A 21,229-nucleotide genomic window follows, 5' to 3' on the forward strand; every position below is an offset into this window, starting at 1 on the left:
GCAACCCACTCTAGTATTCTTGCCTGGAAAATTCCAAGGACAGAGAAGGCTGGTGGGCTACAGTCCATGGGGTTGCAGAGTTGGACATGATAGAGTGACTATGCACACACATTAGGTCAGGAAACTTGCTGGTGATGATCAGGGGACTTTTGGCAACAGTTATGAAGGAGCTCAGTCAATTTCGGAGGTGACCTGGGTTCTGGGCTCCCCTTCTCAGGCCTTGATGCAAGGCCTCGCACCTGTGGCCTTGGGATAGCCCTCTACACCCATGACTTCTGCCCGACTCAGCTTACAAGTTGGAGGTTCCCACAATCCCCTCCTTGGGTTTGATAATTTGCTCACAGAACCCAGGAAAACAGTCAACTTACTATTGTTGGCTAATATACAACGGACATTTTAAAGGATGCAAATGAACGGCCAGAGAAAGAGACACATAGGGTGAGGTCTAGAAGAGTCCCAGGTGCAGGAGCTTGTGTCTACCTGGATTTGGGGGCACACCACCCTCCCAGCACATGGATGTATTCACCAAACCAGAAACTCTCCACACCCAGTTCTTTGGGTATTTTTATGGAGGCTTCATCGCATAATGATTGATTAGTAACTCTGTTTCTTGTCCCTCTCCTCTCTATGGAGAATGGGGGTTAGGGATGAAAGCTCCAGGCTTCTGATCATGGCTTGCTTTCTTGTGACCAGCCCCATCCAGGGGCCCAAAATCTCCTAATTAGAACCCAAAATGCTCTACTACCCAGGAAATTCCAAGAGATTTAGGAGTTCTGTCAGATACTTCTATAGCTCAAGAAACAAGGGTCTCAGGGGCTCTCTGTCAGGAACTGGTGCCAAAGACCAAACATCAGGACAGAAGATTCTCCTAGTACCCCTATTCACAAGGGCTTTAGGGGCTTTTGTCAGGAACTGGGACAGAAACTGACATATATATATATATATATATAAATATTATTTCACAATATGCTTCTGGTCTTCAATAAGAGGAAAATCCTGTCACTTTTGGTAAGAGAGAGGAAGGAGAGGTGACAGACGGCTTGTACAGGGGAATTCACAGGATCCACATGTGTAAGAATCGCTGCCTTGGGCAGCAGAAGTTAAGTATTCAAGAAAGAGTGAGCCAGGGCACCAGTTCAGAGGGTGACTGCAGAGTATGAAGGCCAAGTTCTTTGAAGAGTACTTGAAGACAAAAGAAATATTTAGCTGGAGAAAACTCAGGGGGCGCAGAATAGCAGCTTTCAAACATCTGAAGTTATCAAAGGGAAAGAAGCTTAGCCTCGATTTGAGAGCCCAGGGTTAGCGCTTAGACCAACCAGTGAAAACCGAAGAGGCCCTTCTCACAGCTTGAGCGGTTCAGGAGGAATGGCTGCCTTGGTGAGGCTGAGGCTGGTGACTCCTGAGTAGGGATCACTGGACCTTGGATCCAGTGATCCACAGGATCAGAGACCTTGTCTGTTTTGTTCACTGCCCCAGTACCTAGAAAGGTGATCAGCACACAGTAGGTGCATAATATATGTATATTTGTTGAATAAGGTAATGGGGGTGACATTCAGCATTTGATAGGAGGTTTGCCAAGGTGACCTTCATCAGCTAAACGGTAGTCTGAATTTGTGCGCAGCTTCCTTTATCTCTGTGTTGCTCTCAATTGCTAAGTCATGTCCAGCTCTTAGCTACTCCATGGACTGCAGCACGTTAGGCTTCCTTGTCCTTCACCATCTCCTAGAGTTTGCCCAAACTCATGCCCATTGAGTCAGTGATGCCATCCAACCATCCTCATCCTCTGTCACCCCCTTTTCCTCCTGCCTTCAATCTTCCCCAGCATCAGGGTCTTTTCCAGTGAGTTGGCTCTTCACATCAGGCGGCCAAAGTACTGGAGCTTCGGCTTCAGTATCAGTCCTTCCAGTGAATATTCAGGGTTGATTTCCTTTAGGATTGACCCGTTTGATCTCCTTACAATCCAAGGAGATTACCTGCATTATCAGCCTTTTAACTCTAAATGCATCTTCGCAGTTGTCTCGCAGACACATGACACAACACACAAATTCACGGGGAACTCTGGTGCTGAAGAGGACAACAGAAGCAGGGGGCAATCAGGAGTCCCGACCTGGCAGAAATCAGGTGTGGATGGCACGCGTTTTGAACACAAAGTACAAAAAAAGTGTCTTTGAGGTGTCACTTCTCCCTTTCATGAACTCTAGCCAGGAAGTAATGCCACCTGGAAGAGGCGCTCAAAGGGCTCTAAAAGAATTTTCCAAAATATGTATGTCAATAGGTAATAGGTAAACATGTTCTGTTCTTTTTTAATATTTATTTACTTGGCTGCACTGAGTCTTAGTCACAGCACATGAGATCTTCAGCTGCAGCATGCTCACCCTTAGTTGAGGCATGTGGGATCTAGTTCCTTGACCAGATATTATCGAACCTGGACCCCCTGCACTGAGAGCACGGAGTCCTAGCCACTGGACCACTAGGAAAGTCCTCGTAAGCACTGTTCAATACTTCAGTTCAGTTCAGTTCAGTCTCAGTCATGTCCAACTCTTTGCGACCCCATGAACTGCAGCATGCCAGGCCTCCCCGTCCATCACCAACTCCTGGAGTTCACCCAAACTCATGTCCTTCAAGTCGGTGATGCCATCCAGCCATCTCATCCTCTGTCGGCCCCTCCTCCTCCTGCCCCCAATCCCTCCCAGCATCAGAGTCCTTTCCAATGAGTTAACTCTTCGCATGAAGTGGCCAAAGTATTGGAGTTTCAGCTTTATCATACTTAGAGGAGGAAAACTTCTGATGTTCATTCAAACCCCAACACCCCAAAAGTTAGCACATGAAGTCAAGACTCCCAGCAGCACGCTGCAGGCTGACAGTAAAACATCAAAGAAGAAGGTGAGGTTAAAGTCATGAAGTACAGACACAGACATTATTATTATTATTTGCATTTTATATTTATTTTGCAACCATTAGATTCAGCTGCCCACAGTCAGGTCACCAAAGACAAATTTTCAGACTCACTATGAATCCAAACCAAAGTTCACAGTTTGGCCACTTGAGGATGGCAAGGGGAGCAGAGGCTCACCTGGGTAATCTGTACACAATCCAAAGAAAAGCACCCCAGTTAGGATGGAACCATCTCAGGGATTAAGGGTGTGCCTAATGTGAAGCACACCAGGTGACTGTGAGAGGCAAATGCCAGGCACCAAAGTAGCCCACCCCCTTGTATTTCTCCCCAAATCAGCGCACAGTCACAATGACAACCAACAGCATAACGAAGAGCTGAATGACATGGCTCTCAACTCAACCACATTTAACTCTTGTTTGTTAAATAGGAGATGATTAGGCTTCAGTGTGGCACCACCCAGATGTGGGGTGTTGGGTCCATTCCATCTGTCTTCCTGATGCCTTTGGTTATTCTGCTTTTCTGCAGCGGATGCCATGTCCAAAAGAGCCACACTCCAAAACCCATCGAAGAGAACTGAAGAGCGAAAAGAGTCACTCTCAAGACAAAGACTCCCCCATACAGGAAGGATTCAGAGAGAGAACTTCGACACCAGAGAAGTCTGCAGCCACCAGCTCGCCAAACCTAGAGCCTTGAGTCCTGATTTACAGGTTACAGGGAAGACTTACTGCTAGCTCAGAGATGACATTTTAAAGTTTTTCTCCATTTCTTTGGAAACCCAGTGACTTCCTCGGACACAGATCCCAAAGCTACCTTCACCCAGTCTCCTCAAACTCTTCTTTGTGGTTGCTCTGTTTGGTGCTAGAGGAGAAAAGATAAAAGAAAATATGGAAGGGACTTTCCTGGTGGTCCAGTGGTTAAGACTCCACACTTCCACTGCAGGGTGCACAAGTCTGATCCCTGGTCATGGAACTAAGACCCCACATGCTGCACACACAGTCAAAAAGAAAATAAAAAGAAATATGGAGGGACAGAGAAAGATTCAGGAGCTGAGAGATGACTGTGTTTATTTAAACACAAGCTGGAATCAAGACTGCCAGGAGAAATATCAATAACCTCAGATATGCAGAGGACACCACCCTTATGGCAGAAAGTGAAGAAGAACTAAAAAGCCTCTTGACGAAAGTGAAAGAGAAGAGTGAAAACGTTGGCTAAAAACTCAACATTCAGAAAACTAAGATCATGGTATCCAGTCCCATCACTTTATGGCAAATAGATGGGGAAACAAAGGTAACAGTGACAGACTTTATATTTTTGGGCTCCAAAATCACTGCAGATGGTGACTGCAGCCATGAAATTAAAAGACACCAGCTCCTTGGAAGAGAAACTATGACCAACCTAGACAGCATATTAAAAAGCAGAGACATTACTTTTCCAACAAAGGTCCGTCTAGTCAAAGCTATGGTTTTTCCAGTAATCATGTACAGATGTGAAAGCTGGACAATAAAAAAGGTTGAGCGCCAAAGAATTGATGCCTTCAAACTGTGGTGCTGGAGAAGACTCTTGCAAGTCCCTTGGATAGCAAGGAGATCAAACCAGTCAGTCCTAAAGGAAATCAACCCTGAATATTCACTGGAAAGACTGATGCTGAAGCTGAAGCTTCAATACTTTGGCCACCTGATGTGAAGAGCTGACTCATTAGAAAAGAACCTGATGCTGGCAAAGATGGAAGGCAGGGTGAGAGGGGTCAACAGAGGATGAGATGGTTGGATGGCATCACCAACTCAATGGACATGAGTTTGAGCAAGCTCCAGGAGATGGTGAAGGACAAAGAAGCCTGGTGTGCTGCAGTCCATGTTGTCACAAAGAATGAGACACGACTAAGCAACTGAACAACAACAAGCATAAGGCTATACAGGGGACAATGGCAGGATATGAGGCAGGATAAGTAGATTAGGGATAAATTGTGGCAATACAGGAGTCTGGGTTTTCTTCTTTAAATGACAGGAGACCAAAAAAAAAAAAAAAACCAACATTAGTTTTTAAGTAGAAGAGTGATGCACTCAAAGGCTCAGTCAGATTTATAAATTTTAAAGACCCTCATAGCTACATAACACATACTGGTGGCTCAGCAGGTAAAGAATCAGCCTGCAATGCAGGAGACCTGGGTCAATCGCTGGGTCGGGAAGATCCCCTGGAAGGGAATGGCAACCCATTCCAGTATTCTTACCTGGAGAATTCCATGGCTACAGTCCATGGGATCACAAAGCGTCGGACACGACTGAGCTACATATAGGATAAATCAGAAGGAGGAAAAGAAATGAGACAGAGAAACCCATCAAACTATGACCATAGTTTGGATGTAAGATGATCAGGTCCTTAGCGCTGGGTATGGTACTAATAGGGCAGATCTGAGAAACATTTCCAAGGTAGCATAGACAAGTCCTGCTGACAGATAAGATGTGGACGATAAGAGGAAGGAATCTACATTGATGCTGAGGTTTCTAGCTTGAGTGGCTAGGCAGATTTCTTTTTTTTTCAGCCATGCTTTGTGGCTTATGGAACCTTAGTTCCCCGACTGGGGATTGAACCTGGGCCCTCAGCAGTGAAAGTGCAGAGTCCTAACCCCTGGATCACCAGGAAATTCTTCCGTAGATTTCTTAATTTATCCAACAAATACTGATGGAGGACTCATGTGCCAGGCACTGGATACAATGATAATAAGGCAAACATGGTTCTAACTCTGAAGAAACTTAACAGTCCAGCAGGGGAACTACGGGATAAGCAAATATATAAAACATAATTTATGCAAGGTACAATGAAAAGAGAAGTCACTTAGTAGTGTCAGACTCTTTGCGACGCTATGGACTGTAGCCCGCCAGGCTCCTCCATCCATGGGATTTTCTAGGCAAGAGTACTGGAGTGGGGTGTCATTTTCTTCTCCAGGGGATCTTCCCAACCCAGGGATCAAACCCAGGTCTCCCGCATTGCAGGCAGATGCTTCACCATCTGAGCCACCAGGGAAGCCAGGTACAATGAAAGGGCATGATAAAGAATCAAACCTAGTCTGGAGTCAGGAGTGGATGGTAGTGCCATTCACTAAGAGAGGAAAATGTATGAAGATCTAGTTGCCGGGCAGATGAGTTTAGTTTTGAACATGATGAATTTGTGGCATCTGTTGATACACTTGGTCGAGGATTTGCAAGAAATGGGAACTGGAAAGAGAGGTAGAGATATGGTCAAACCCAGGAAAGATGAGGGAATGTGGCAGAGAGGGGTTCCTAATGCATGGCCTTCCTCCTAAGAGAATGAGCCAGGCCTCCCTGAGGACCTCATCAGGGGAAATGTCACAATCAGGGTCAGTATCTAAGCACACCACAAAGGTGATGCTGAGGCAGGGGAAATCTGCCTAAATCTACCTGCTCTAGAAAAAGGAAAAGTTGTCAATCAAATAGCTGTGAAAAGTAGTTGGAGAAGGGTGGATGGTATAATGTGATGGAAGGCCAGAACCTAAAGTCCTGATTGGCCTTCTGGTAAACATCGGCACTGGGTTCTGAAATGCCAAGCAAAGGTAAGGACAAGCCAGCCCACAGGGAAGTCATGAAAAATTCTGTTTTTCTCATGTTTCTAGCCGTCTGTTCCAAATTAATGTCAAGACTGGACAATAACATGAAGACAGAAGATTCCCTCCTCCCACTGCTAACTGTTACTAGGTGGCCTGTGGGGCAAAGGCTGGAATTCCTGGCATTTAGGTTGAGGATAGTGAGTAAGATCCCTTTTGGGCCAGATGTGGTCCATAATGTCACTACCAGCCAGGGCTCCTTCACCACTGTCAGGCCTAAGACTTGGCCCCTGGTCACTTCTGGCCCCCACTGTGGCAGCCCCTCTGTGCCATGCCCTGCTCCCCTCCTGGCCCCATCCCTGCATCCAAGCGAGACAATGTCAGACAACTGCCTCATCTGAGGCATTCCAATCCGAAGTTCCCAAAGGCATGATTCTCTCTTTAACTTAGTAAGGCCTGCTCATCTGTGTGATGCAGGAGATATAAAGTTGGACTGTGGGGGACTTTCCTGGTGGTCCCTGCTCTCAACACAGAGGGTGGGCCTGGGGATTCAGTCCCTGGCCGAGGAACTAGATCCCACACATGCTGCAACTAAGACTCGGAGCAGCTAAATGAATTAAGAAAGAAGCTGGGCTGTGAAGTCTGGGGAGATAAGGACCTGTCTCCATTATTCACGAGTGGCTCAGTCCTCAGTGAAGAACACGAGTTTCCAAGCAACTTGGCAAATGATCCAAGTTTTGAATGTCACGTGGTATGTATATAATCCTTCCTTATTCAAAATCAAGCTTTCCCCAAATGCCTGCTGAGTGCTGGGGCTATAATGGTAAATAAATCTCTGACCTCAAGGAACTCTCAGTCTATGAAATCACAGTTAATAAGAAAATGGCCATAAAAGAGAAACATACAAAGAGCTCTACCACAGCCCAGAGAAATAAGTAAGTAATATTATCTGGAGAAGTAAAGCAAAACTTCATCAAGGATAGAATATCTGAAGTAGGTCCTGAAGAATAAATAGGAGAATAAATAAGAAGTTTCCAAGCAGACAAGGGAGGAAACAGCATACTCCAAAACTTAAAAAAAAATCTTCAAAGATCTTATTTAAAATTTTTAATCTTTTTTATGCCATGCTGCACAGTTTGTGGGATCCTACTTCCCCAACCAGGGATTGAACCTGGGCCCTGGCAGTGAAAGCACTGAGCCCTACCCACTGGACTGCCAGGGAATTCCCTTCAAAGGTTTTAAAGTAACATTTCCAGTAGTTAAAGGTAGTTTGGAACTTTTGTTACTAGATCATTACGAGTGCACGGTGGATGAAACAGGTAAGTACTTCTGTGGTGGGTTTCCCAAGTGGTGCAGTGGTAAAGAAGCCACCTGCCAGTGCAGGAGATGCAGGAGACTTGGGTTCATTTCCTGGGTCAGGAGATCCCCTGGAGGAAGAAATGGCAACCTACTCTAGTACTCTTGCCTAGAGAATCCCATGGACAGAAGAGCCTGGCGGGCTGCAGTCCACAGGGCCGCAAAGAGTCAGACATGACTGAGCAACTGAGCACACTCTTATGTGGCAGTCCAATTCTATCACCAGCGGTATCAGTGAGAAGTGAAATCCTCAACACAGGAGAAAGGAGATATGAATGTATGATAAAAGCAATTTCGTAAGAACTCTGTAGTACTGAACAGGAATTGGAAGTATCAGTATGAACTCACATATGTTCTATCAAGCAAACAACCATCATACACATTGGAAAGGCCTGAAAACAATGACCAAGCCAATTGCAATGAGCAGCAGTAGCATCCAGATTGCGACCTGAAAATGCTATTTCGCCACTAAATGGAACCAGGAGTCCTTAGAGAAATGGCCCAGTCTGGATCTGGAACACGAAAAGTTCAAAATGAGCCGAGAACAGTTGGTTATAACAGACAGCAAAGCAGTTAAGAGAGACTCCTAGAATTGTGCCAACAAGACCCAGGGGCCAACTGGCGTCCAAATATAGGACAATCTGAGCATCAATAAGCATAATATTTGCAATGGCCTGAAACTAATTGGTCATTGCTGCAGAGTCCTAGTGAGCCAACTACAATTTTGAAAGCAGGGAAAAAATAAAAAAATCATTTATCTTGCTTGTCTTATACATAAACTGTATCAATGGATACCCAAACAAATGAAAGGAAATTTTTATTAAAGAAATATTCTAGTTAATAAAGAAAGAAAGATAGAATTGAAATATCACTGTTTTAAAACCCCTACTGATTCAGTGAATCTAAGCATAGCTTATTAATGGCTCCTAATATCAAAAAGAGAGATAATTGGACATTATGAGTTTATGGATGGAAGAATTTACAGCACACATCAACTAGTCTTGCCAAAGAAATCATATCTGAATCTGATCAATCCTTTAGATACAACCATCAATTCACAGAAAACAGAGGACAGAGTTATATGTTAAATGATACCATGGAGAAACAATCAGCAAAATCCACGATAAATGAGCTTTCAACAAATAAATGGCAAAAGGAAAGAGAAAGAGAGAGACGGAACAGAACTCTATAATTTAAAAGGCACTTAAAGGCAATTATCCTGCAATTTAAAAGGAAAAAAAAAAAGGCACTTAAGGTGCCTTCCCTGGTGGTCTAGTGGCTAAGACTCTGCATTCTCAATGCAGGGGGCTTGGGTTTGATTCCTGGTCAGGGAACCAGATCCCATATGCTGCAGTTAAAACATCCTGTATGCCGCAAAGAAGATCAAAGACCCTGCGTGCTGCAATGAAGACCCAGTGCAGTCAAATAAATAAATACATAATTTTAAAAATAAATAAAAGGCATTTAAGAGATATACTACCCAACTGCAATATGAAATTCAAACACTGAATGTATTTGATATTAAATAATTATGACTTTTAAAATGTGATTACGGTACTATAGCTAGGTTTTGCAAAGAGTGTGTGTGTGTGTATGTATATATATACATTTTTTTTAATATACATATTTTTTTAAAGATTGTTTTAGCCTTTTATTTTATGTTTAATTTTGGCCACACTACGTGGCTTGTAGGATCTTAGTTCCCTGACCAGGGATCAAACCCAGGTTCATGGCATTGAAAGTACAGAATCCTAACCACTGGACCACCAGAGAAGTCTCTGAAAAGAGTATCTTTTATAGATACAGAATATAAATGTTTATGTATGAAAGAACAGGATGTTCTAGATTTGCTTCCAAATAATACAGGGGAAAGAGATGGAGAATATATGGGTATATGAATGAGACAAGACTGGCTGTGAGTTGACAACTGTTGAAAGTAAAAGAGGGGAGGGGTACTTAAGGATTCATTATACTATTCGGTCTATGAGAGTGAGAGGAGATGCCAGCTTAAAACTCAACATTAAAAAAAACCAAGATCATGGCATCCAGTTCCATCACTTCATGGCAAGTAGAAGGGGAGAAAGTGGAAACAGTGACAGACTTTATTTTTGGGGGCTCCAAAATCACTGCAGACGGTGACTGCAGCCATGAAATTAAAAGACACTTGCTCCTTGGAAGGAAAGCTATGACAAACCTAGACAGTGTATTAAATAGCAGAGATATCACCATGCCAACAAAGGTCGTCCATATAGTCAAAGCTATGGTTTTTCCATTAGTCATGTATGGATGTGAGAGTTGGTCCATAAAGAAGGCTTAGGGCTGAAGAATTGATGCTTTTGAATTGCTGTGCTGGAGAAGACTTTTGAGAGTCCTTTGGGCTGCAAGGAGATCAAACCAGTCAATCTTAAAGAAAATCAACCCTGAGTATTCACTGGAAGGACTGATGCTGAAGCTGAAGTTTCAATACTTGGGCCACTTGATGTGAAGAGCCAACTCACTGGAAAAGACCCTGATGCTGGGAAAGATTGAAGGCAAAAGAAGAAAGGGACAGGAGAGGATGAGTTGGTTAGATAGCATCACCAACTCAGTAGACATGAATTTGAGCAAACTCTGGGAGATAGTGGAGGACAGAGAAGCCTGGAGTGCTACAGTCCATGGGGTCACAAAGAGTCGGACACAACCTAGTGACTGAACAACAGCAAAACATTTTCTACTAAATAAATCAAATAAAAGAATAAAAAGTTATTGTGCTGACCTACTTGCCATCGCAGGTTCTTCCAATTTTCCTCAAAGAAAGGGAACAAAGAAGAAAACTGAGAAAGAAATAGCCCAGGCATTGAAGATGGGTTCTCTGGGAAGGGACACTGCAGACGTGGTGTGGAAAAGAATAAGGGGCTGTAAAAAATAGTGTTAGCTATGCTGTGAAATCATGCAGTCTGGATGCTGTGTTAAAGGGGATTATAGCACTGAGTTAAAGCTGATTTCAGAATAAAAGAACGGATGTAAAAACATTTGAAGTTTTGGCTTATGAAATGAACTCTTGACGTGAGTGAGTGAAAGGATAATTGCATATAAACCCTGGGTATCAAATCAGGAGGGTTTTAATTACAAAGGAGTTTCCTGAAGCCCTCTGTTCATCTCTTAACAAAGCCCATATCACACAGCAGTATAATTATATGCCAGTCACCCTCCTCTGGATAGAACCACTTGTCATTGCCCCTGGGAAGGCAGTCCCAGTCTGGATATGGGCCTTCAGACACTCCATCCCTCAAGCCAATTAAGATTCCCTAGGTCCACCAGGGTCCTGGCTCAGAGAAGAAATGGCACTGGCTCTAAGGTGATGTTCTGTGCTTAGCCTCTCAGTCATGTCCAACTCTTTGTGACCCCATGGAGCCCACCAGGCTCCCCTGTCCATGAGGATTCTCCAGGCAAAAATACTGGAGTGGGTTGCCCTCTTCCAGGGGATCTTCCTAACCCAGGGATTGAGCCCAGGTCTCCTGCATTGCAGGCGGATTCTTTACCATGTGAGCCACCTGATAAATATATATAAAGCAGGAAGGAAAGAAGAAAGTAAAATATTCTTTAAAATATCCCAGTGACTTATGCAGGGGTAGCATCCCTGATTACAAGTAACCAGAAGCTCCTCTATGATCCTCAGGTTCCAGGGAGAGAAGGGGTTGTTAATGCTCTCCCAGCAATTCCTTTCAGGCTAAGCCCTCTGATCCACAGATTTACATGAGGAAGGTTATCTGCAAGATAAAAAGTCATTCCTTTTCCTGAAAGCTGGGAGTCCACAGATTACAGTGGGAGGCACAGTCAGCTCATAAATCTGCAGGGCTCAAGGCTCTGGGCAGCCCTTCTCATCGACAAAGCAATTGATGCTTCTGCCAGGGAGGCTCCAAAGAAACTGTCTGTCACTATCTCATTTAGAGACTTGACACCAGCACCCTTCGATAGGTCAGCCGGGAGAGCAGAGGACTGAGAGGTGATTAGAGACTAGACACCCAAATGGAAACACCGACACCCAAGTTTATAGATGTGAGTAAAGCCCAGAGACACTGAACCTGTGAAAGTCAGGATGGGAGGTCAGCAAGGGCCCTGAGGGCTAGGCTCTTCCCAGATGCCAGCTTCTGACTCTCTCAAGGTTGACAGCACCTGGGACACTTGGTCTGGAGACGTCACAACCAAACTGTATGGAAGGAACTGAAGTTCCCAGCCAGGAGCAAGCTGCAAGAGCCCCTCTGCAGGTTGATGTCACGTGTTCCCAGGCAAGGCAGACAGCCAGACAGCTATGTGTCCTCCACCTCTGTCCCTCTGCAGCTGAGCTCAGGTTTTCTTGTTCGAGGTGATGTGAGTCCACAGCACATCTCAGTGTCTCAATGAATGGCCTGCATCTTCACTCTCCCCAAAACCACAAGAAACCGACTGCTCGTTTCAGAAAAACGGGCAATCAATTGCTTCTGCTCAAGCAAGACCCTCTCTGTGAAGTCTTCCCCCAGGCCAAGTGAGTCAGTGCTTCTGTGCTCCCACAGTGCCTATCAACTAACAGCTTGGCCAATACACTTCTCACATAGCCTGGCCTACCGCCTGGTCCTTATCTGATGAGCTGTTTTACCCATGGACCAAGGTGCCTTCAGGCAGACTGTAGCTGATTTTCTATGTCCCCAGTGCCTCAAATAAACTTCAAGTGAGAGTGTAAATGGTGATCCAGGACTCAGCAAGCCAAGACACCTCTGGGTAAAAGCCCATATCCTGACTCTTGCCTGAATCCTACAAAGTCACCTCCATCTACTCAACAGTAATGAAGCACTTGCTCTGTCCGTGCCAGGTGGGCATTAAGCCAAGACCTGGGAGTGTGAGTGAAACAAGAGTCCCTTCCCCGTGGACCTCAGATCCTGCTGAGGCTTTCTCTGCTAACAGTTAATGGAGTCCATTTACAGGATGAGCTGGACAAGCATGCAGACAATTAAACAGTTATGCAAACAAGCTACCACATGCTCCTTCTAAGGCAGTGGGCTTCAAAAAACAACCCACTGAGGTAGTGGAAGGAAAATATTAGAACGTCTATGAATATTTCTCTTTCATCAAAAAGTAAGGAATTAAGCTTTAATAGTTACTACATGGATTGACAACAGTCTTTGCAAATGCTTCAAATATACACCTATCACTGCAGGTATGTGCCTGTGGCAGACAGACTCCAAAAAGAGGGGATATATGTATATGTATAGCTGATCCACGTCGCTGCATGGCAGAAATTAACACAACACTATAAAGCAACTGTACTTCAATTAAAACAAAAAAAGATTTCACTTTCAAAATGCAGGTGGTGCAGGTTTGATCCCTGGTCGGGGAACTAAGACTCCACGTGCCTTGTGGCCAAAAATCCAGAACAGAAGCAATATTATAAAAAATTCAATAAAGACTTTAAAAATGGTCAAAAAAATCTTTCAAAAAAAGTGACATATAATAGAGCACGTAATGGAATCACAAGGTAAGCAATGACTGCTGGAAGGGAAGGAACGTTCAGATGACTAGGGCGGCTAGTGCAAAGGCAGGATGCGTTCCGGTGATGGCAGCAGCTCCGCAAGCCTGCAGGCTCGGAATGCTGAGGAGTGGGACAGGGAGGCGAGAGACCAGCCGAGGAGGATCAGGGTCTTCTTCCTGTACTCTGACACCCTAGGCTAACCACTGACAGTGGAATCATCAAAGAGGCCCGAAAACAAACCAGGCATGAGAACTGGTACCCTTCAGAGAACTGCATGAGTAATTAAGGAGAGGTCATACTCAGGGTCTGAGGCCAGCCTGACAAGTCACAGAAAAACTGGAGAGAACCATCAGACTGTAACCAAATGGAATAAACCTACATTGTGCTGCTGGGAAGGCGACAGGGAGTAGAGAAGATGCTGGAGCCAAAAAGCAGGAACTCCCCTTACAGAAGAATCTGGGAGCTCGTGTTTCCCAAACGGATAAAGACAGATGAGCGAAAGTAAAAGCGGTAGTCGCTCAGTCAAGTTTCCCAAATGGATAAAGCCAGATGAGTAAACTTTCCCACTGAAGCCTCAGCAAGAGGGACACACACATGGACACGCGTGTGCACACACACCACACTGGATCGTGCTGATGGATATAAGGGTCCACGCCTCTTGATGTTTGATGTTAACAACAGGACTGACGTCCCTGCCCATGGTTACTGTACCTCACGGCGAGAAGATGAAAGATACTTTCCGGCTTTCCTCTTTAGCTGGACTTGGCTGCTACAACTGTTTGGTTTGGGGCAGCTGTGCTTGTTAGGAGATGGTCCATCTCTGGTGCATCAAAAAAGTAGGCCTGCAGGAAAAGGAGACCCAGGAGGAGAGTTAAAAAATAATGGTCGAGGTCAATGTCCTAGACTCCACACTAAGAGCTCTTCTGGGCCCTCGTGGCCTCTACATTTCCCCCACCGCTCTGGTGATCACTGAACTGTCTCTATTTCTGTCTTACACTCGACTGCATGCCTTCTAAATTTTTGCTACCATTTATTAAGCACTTGCTACCTATGACTCAATCTTCATAACAGCCTGGTGAGTTTGTTCTCATCACTCTCATCTGACAGATGAAGAAACTGAGGCTCAGGGAGGCTGTCATTTGATCAGGCACACAGGGCAGCAAGAGATGCAGGCAGGACTCAACAGTCCAGCTTTCCAGCTGCAAAGCTCAAGTTGTTAACCACCACAGTCTCTCCTCCGAAGACCATGTCCTTCTTGTCTCTGCATCACCAGCCCCTCATGTAGGGCCTGGTACACTGTGTAGACAATCAATACTTAATGAACTGAACCAAGACAGGCTGCTGCTAAACCAGTCGGCTCCCTCTAAAGACCTTTCAAAGAAAGTGCTAGGCAGCCTTTACCTCTTAATTCTTCAGCATGGAAATGAAAGGTTTGATAAGTGCTTCCACTCGCCATCTACAATTTAACTGTCGAAAATCAGAAGGAGGTGGAAGACTGGAAAACATTAAGGAGGATCTTCCCACTTGTTTTGGTGTCTGAGAAGCCTAGTGTGAGCCCAGGAAAATACCAGTCTCATAGCCTTGAATGAGGGTTGTTCGAAGGACAGGTGAACCCATTAATAAATCCATGACCACTGCCTGCGCTTCATTCCTGCCTGGAGCAGGGACCTCAGGAAGGTGAAAAAGATAAAAAAATCACTAAGAACCATCTCACCAGCTCTACCCTCTATCAGCCAGAAGGGGGCGCCAATACACCGCACTGGAGTTTCCCCAAGGCACTTTCTATTTTAAGTTAGCGCTTCAACAGTCCATTTCAAAAAGTTTCTAGCTGCAGACTCCCTCTAGTTTGTCGTCCCTGGAGAAATGCTATTAGTTTTGAAAGCCTTCCTCCCCAGGGCCCCTTCCAGGAGCTCTATTTTCTGAAGAAGGAGAAGAATGGCACTAACCCGAGCGGGGGCCAGGCCACGCTGCTAGCGTTTGGTCCCTCCAGTTATCTCGCACGTGCTCTGGGCCAAGACGCCCCCAGGATGCAAGAACAGCAACTCTCTTCCAGGCTCCTGGAAGAAACCCTCACCAGACAGAACAAGCCAGAAAGCCCAGGTTCTAAACCTGGCTCTGCTAGGAACTCACACTATGACTTTGGACAAGTCTTATCCGTAGAATAATCCCTAATTAATTTCACGAAGGGGGCACAGACATTCTATCCGTAACTGTAACCACCTGAAACGTAGGCTTGCACGCATGCTCAGTGGCTTCCGGCATGTCCGACTCTGCGACCCTACAGACGGTAGCCTGCAGAGGAGCCAAACACAGGTTTGGGCATCTCCGAACATACCAGCCAAGAGCGCACCCTCTACTCTAGTGCCTCCTTAGTCATCCCTGCCAGGTGTATTCCAGGATCAACTTAGACCATGTACAGTTACAAGCGCCTAGGAGCCCCAATTCACGTCTCCTGTTGCAGAGCAGAAGGCTAAGCAGTCCAGTTCAGCCGGTGCCACTCAGCTCAAATAACTCCCCTGATACTTTTTCTCCCATACGATGATAATTGCATGCATCATTCATCCTTACAACAGCAAAAATGTTACCATGTCTTTACTTCTTCTAAGTGAGGAGGTAGGGTCTACAGGGGCGAACCAATAAGCGAAAAAGCAAGGAGTGATGGAGCTGAGACTAACACCTGTCTCCTAATGTCTGCCTCCGCCCTCCTGCATTGTGCATCTCCCCCAGAAGAGAACGGAGGAGGCCGTCTCCAGGGTGCACAGCAGAACCCAAGCACAGTGGCCTCCTCAAGGAGAGAAAGCTGTGCCTCCCCTCCAAGAAGTCCTGTACCTGCAATTAGCTGCCTGCTCCACCATCCAACCTGCCCCATTTCTTAGAACCCTCAGAACTGGACAGGGCAATGCCTTTTCTGCTGCCTCCTTCTCCCCACCAACTTCTCAACCAGGCGTGCGAGTGTGTGTGTGTGTGTGCCTGGGTCTATGTGTGTGCCTGTGTGTGTGTGCCTGTGTGTGTGTGTGCCTGGGTCTATGTGTGTGCCTGGGTGTGTGTGTGCCTCTGTGTGTGTGTATGTGTGTGTGTGTGTGCCTGGGTCTATGTGTGTGTGTGTGTGTGCCTGTGTGTGTGTGTGTGTGTGTGTGTGTGTATGGGTAAGAAGTTCAGGAGAAAGATGGGAAGCCACCAGGGAGAGACATCAACGAAAGGGCACTGCCCTTCTTTGTGACCTGGGACCACTGGGGGCAAACACAGCAATTCACGTCTCCTGTTGGAGAGCAGAAGGCACTCGGCAGAACAGGCCACAGAGTGGCCCCGGTAATTTCTGATAACCTCTTTTAATAACTTCTTTACATCTGAAAAAACCATCACAGCATGTGATGGGTTTTCACAGCCATTTCATTGAGTCTCACTAAAGCCCATGAAACATAAACCTCCCTGGCAGAAAGGGAAGCACAGGCACTCAATGCCAAGGATATCCCAGTCTGGTGTTCTTTCTACTTGGTTATGATGCTCTCTTTTAGCAAACTGCTGGGTAGTAAGATGGGCAGGTAAGCCCTAACTTCAGTGTCATTTACCCCGAGAGGGAGGAGCAGGCCTGGGAGGTAGAGATCCTGGCCGCAGGTACCAAATTAAATGGGTTAACAACGCTACCTCCCTGCTCTGCAGCCCTGTCTGCCTCGCTCCGCTCTATTCTTTCCAGAACTGAACGTGGCAACACCTTTCTCCTGCCTCCTTTCCTTCACCAACTTCTTAACAAGGAACGTAACACACACACAAAATTCAAAACAGAAATGGGAAGATGCCAGGGAGAGGTGTTACACCGAGAGAGTCAGTTTCAATAAAAAGCACATTCTTCCTCAGCAGACAGGAGGGTCACAGCATTTGGAAGCATTAGTCCAGAGGTTCCAGGTACCAAACATGAAGAGTGTCACTCTGCTGTGAGTCCTCTGTCTCAAGGGGTTAAAGCTTAGACACATGTAAAATGCATGTCAAGCAACCCTGTGTTTCAGAACTTGGCACTTTCTATGAGACTTGCTGAATGATAAAGTATTGGGATCTTATTAAAGCACTCATTGAGACTATGATTGTCTAGAGAAAATATTAAAGATCGAACAGTGCCAAAGATATATCCTGTTGCAAAGCCTGACCAACGGTCTGGCCATATGCTATGTGGGCATCTTCCTATGGGCATCAACCACCTTAACATTCTTGGACTCAAAATTTTTAAAAAACCTATACCAGGCCTGGTTAAGGCTATTGGCAGCAAATTTCATACACAGTGTGTACAGAAATTAAAAAACCATATCTCCTTATGATCAAAGGAAATGGACCTAATTTATGGGCATTCATGGGACAAGTTTCAGGTTAAGTGCTTTATCTGTATTATTTTATCCTCAAAACAACTTTCTGTGGCAAGAACTATTATACCCATGTTACAGATTAAGAGATCCAGAGAAGTTAGGTTCCCTGCCCAAGTTTACACAGCTGGTGAGTGATAGAGCTGATCTTTAACCTGAGTGTGTCTGACTCAAAAAGTACATGCTCTTCCTTAAAAGACAGCCAAACACATTAACTTAAACATTGTTTTAAATGTTGTTCATCTTAAAAATAACTTCTCTTTTTTATTTTGACTTCATTCTCAAGTTCTCCATCTGAGTATGTGCAAAAACCCAGCAAAGGCATCCAGAGGTGGAACTCTCAGGCCTCTGCTCCCCAGCCTTACGTGAAGACACTCATTCATCCCTACTTCCTCCAGCCAGACACCAAATCTCAACCAAACTTCAGAAATCAGATAAAGTCAGAAAACGAAATTAGGTGAAGTCAGAGATTACAACCAAATTCTCATGACTACTATTTCTCATCCAGCAGAGTCTATTTAAAACAATATCTATTCCAGGGAGCCAGCTTTTAAAGAACCATGGTGTCTTAACAGTTTGAGGTCTTAGCATGGCATCTAAAGCACACCAGAAGAGCATTGGAATGAGACCGTACCAAGCAGCCCACAGAAAGCAGCATGTGAAGCAACACGATCGTCACAATTGTGGCCAATGCGATGCGTCGGTTGTCCTCACGAACAGCTGGCCAAAAGGTCATTGCCAAGACAGAGCCCGAGACGCCCAGGGCAATCATAACGAGAACCCAGCGGACCGCTTTCTGGGGGATGATCCACAGTATCTGAAAGAAAAGGAGGGCGGGGAGGGTTAGTTCAGAGTGGCATTTGTTCATTCCAGGCACATGTGCTCATAAAGGCCCGGGAGCCCATCGGCAGAGGAGCCCTTGCTGCCGCTCAGGCTTCCCAGCACAGCCCAGAGAAATTCCACCTGGTGCAGACCGAGGGGAACGCTTCTCTAATGAAGGGCCCAAGACACACGGAAGGAACTAGGCTCCCTGGCCCCCATTCCCACAACATTTCTAAATTCTGGGGTTATTTTTTCAGATGCACATCAGTGTTAGGTTAGAAATAATGATGCCAGCTGAGTAATTGTGGCCTCACTCAGAGTGTGGTACTTACTGCCGTGGGGATATAAATGAAGAGTGAATATCCATAGACGCATACAATCTCCAAAAATGAATAGGAAACGATGTTCATAACTTTACTGTTTCTCCATACAAGGAAACCCCAGAGTGCGAGAGGAACCAGCCAGGCGTAGGCATAGATGATTGTGGCTGCGATGGACACTGAGGGCGAGAAGACACAAGTTGCGATTCCACTGTCGCGGTACTTCGGGCACCCACTGGGCTCACTTCCTGCAGGGGTGTCCGTCTGCCTCACTCGGTCAGGGGATGATGTCTTGCTGGTTTCGGTCCCTGAGCCTGGCAAGGTACCCGATAAACAGCAGACGCTTGATAAATGTGCTGAATCCGTGTTCCTTCAGCATCTGACTTTGCGATGATGACTAGCAATCTCTCCTATGGCTTCTATAATTCACTTTATAACTAACAACTAATAGTATTAAATGACTGAATTATGTACTGAAATACTTCCGAGGACCATACTACAAGTATTTAAATACATGGAGCATTCCAATCAAATAAAAGTCAACTATCCCCTTGGAAGAACACGTCCTCTTTCCTAATATAACAAAAGCTGACACTGATTTCTTTAGCAAATTTATGAAAATACCCTGGGAACAGATTAACTTGTTCTGTGTGCTATTTAGAGTTCCTTCTGTCTCTGAAACAGGGAGCTTCAGCTCATTGATGTATTGCTTAAAATATTCTCCAGTTCCACTTTCTTTAAATAATTCTTGTCTCTGTGGTGGAACTGCTACTGAGTGACTCCTCAGAGCAGCAGTGTTCACTGCATTACTTACGGTCCGTCCCTCCTCCTTCCCAGCAGCAGCATGTCCTAGAGGGTTCAGCTTCACTCTTCTGGAGTGGAGGATCCTAACTGTGGTTCAGTCCACAACACCAGCCCTTCCCACGTGAAAATCAGCAGGTAACCCATCAAATGCTCTTGGCAAGAACAAAAGCACTCCTAGCAACTATGGCCAGGCTCTGGGTAAGATATGTGATTGTCCAAAACATCTTCCAGCTCCCAGAGCAGTTTTTTCATATAAGTAACTCTGTCATTAAGTCAAATGTAATTTTGCTGATCTACTGCCTTTTTCTTGAATAAGGAAAGGAAGAGGCAGGAAGCTGCTGCTATGACGATGGCTGTCCATGGGCAGCATTACACTGAGTGCTTTACTGAGAGGTGACACTGTATAACAATCAGAGCTACAGACTGTATGTGTAGACGCTAATCCTAGCTCTGCCGCTTGCTGCTTAGTCACCAAGTTGTGTCTGACTCTTTGCCACCCCATGGACTACTGTAGCCCGCCAGGCTGATCTATCTGTGGGATATCCCAGGCAAGAAATGCTGGAGTGGGTTGCCATTTCCTTCTTCAAGGGATCTTCCCAACCCAGGGATCGAACCCAGATCTCCTATCTGGCAGGTGGATTCTTTACCACTGAACCACCTCGGAAGCCCAGCTCTGTCACTGATATTAATAGATGGGTGGTGAGTTACTTAACCTTCCTGCCTCAGTATCCTCATCTGTAAAATGGGAATAATCACAGTACACTACCTTATAAGACTATTAGAATTAAATGAGTAAAAACAGGTATGTTTAGAACACTGACTGATAAATAATAAATGCCCGATCAAGAATAAGCTTTTTATACTGTTAACTGATATATAAATACATTATTTCATATAAATTGTATCTTTACTCTAGAGATGAGGAAATAAGATCAGAGAGCTAAGTGGTTTGGTTAGGGTCAAATAATTAATAAGTGGGGAAGCAGGATCTGGCCTTGGATGTGTCAGTTACACTCTTTACATAAAATGGAAAAATACTGACTGATTGAGTCAATGACGACCTCACTAGCATATATATCCCAAGGCACTCTGACACTGGGATGCCCAGTCCAACAGGAATAAGAAGAGACAAGGACCCCCGCCCCCTGCCCTCCCCGCTTCCCTCCCAGCTTCCACACCCCCAGGCAGGGTGACTCACTCCTCTTCTCTGTCAATATACTTCTACAGACCTCTGATACAGAAATGAACACAAGCCATTTATTACAGCAATATCCATTTACCTATTTTTCTTTACTTAACCACTGAACTACTTGAAGGCAGATTGAGAGCTCATGGATAACAATGATTGAGTTAAATTTAAACCAAGGTCACCTGACAAATGCAGCTGGGACTGACTCCACATGGAGGAGAGAAGGGCAAACAGGCACAGAGAGTGAGGGCAGGACAGGAAGGCCACACGGACACACAGACAGGCAAAAACAGTATTCCGTAGACACACAGGCATGTGTACATACACATACGGCAATAGTTCATTTTACTGAATCCTTTCTGTACAAGGCACTATTTTAACCTCTTTAGAGACATCACTTCTTTATTCTTACAATAGCCCTATAATATAGATATTCTTACTCCCAT

General features: G+C 45.2%; 1 protein-coding gene across 1 annotated transcript in view; it reads right to left on the reverse strand.

Annotated features, from left to right (window-relative positions):
- Positions 1-2,917: 2,917 nt before the first annotated feature.
- Positions 2,918-21,229, reverse strand: part of YIPF1 (Yip1 domain family member 1) — a 51,878-nt gene continuing 33,566 nt past the window's right edge. The window contains exons 10-13 of the mRNA XM_069592228.1: positions 18,803-18,969; positions 18,283-18,465; positions 14,008-14,138; positions 2,918-3,754 (exon numbers count right to left, since the gene is read on the reverse strand). Of these exons, the coding sequence (XP_069448329.1) occupies positions 14,049-14,138; positions 18,283-18,465; positions 18,803-18,969 (440 nt within the window). The 3' untranslated portion in view covers positions 2,918-3,754; positions 14,008-14,048. The remainder of the gene's footprint in view (positions 3,755-14,007; positions 14,139-18,282; positions 18,466-18,802; positions 18,970-21,229) is intronic.

Source organism: Ovis canadensis, chromosome 1 (assembly GCF_042477335.2).
Source record: "Ovis canadensis isolate MfBH-ARS-UI-01 breed Bighorn chromosome 1, ARS-UI_OviCan_v2, whole genome shotgun sequence".
NCBI lineage: Eukaryota > Metazoa > Chordata > Mammalia > Artiodactyla > Bovidae > Ovis > Ovis canadensis.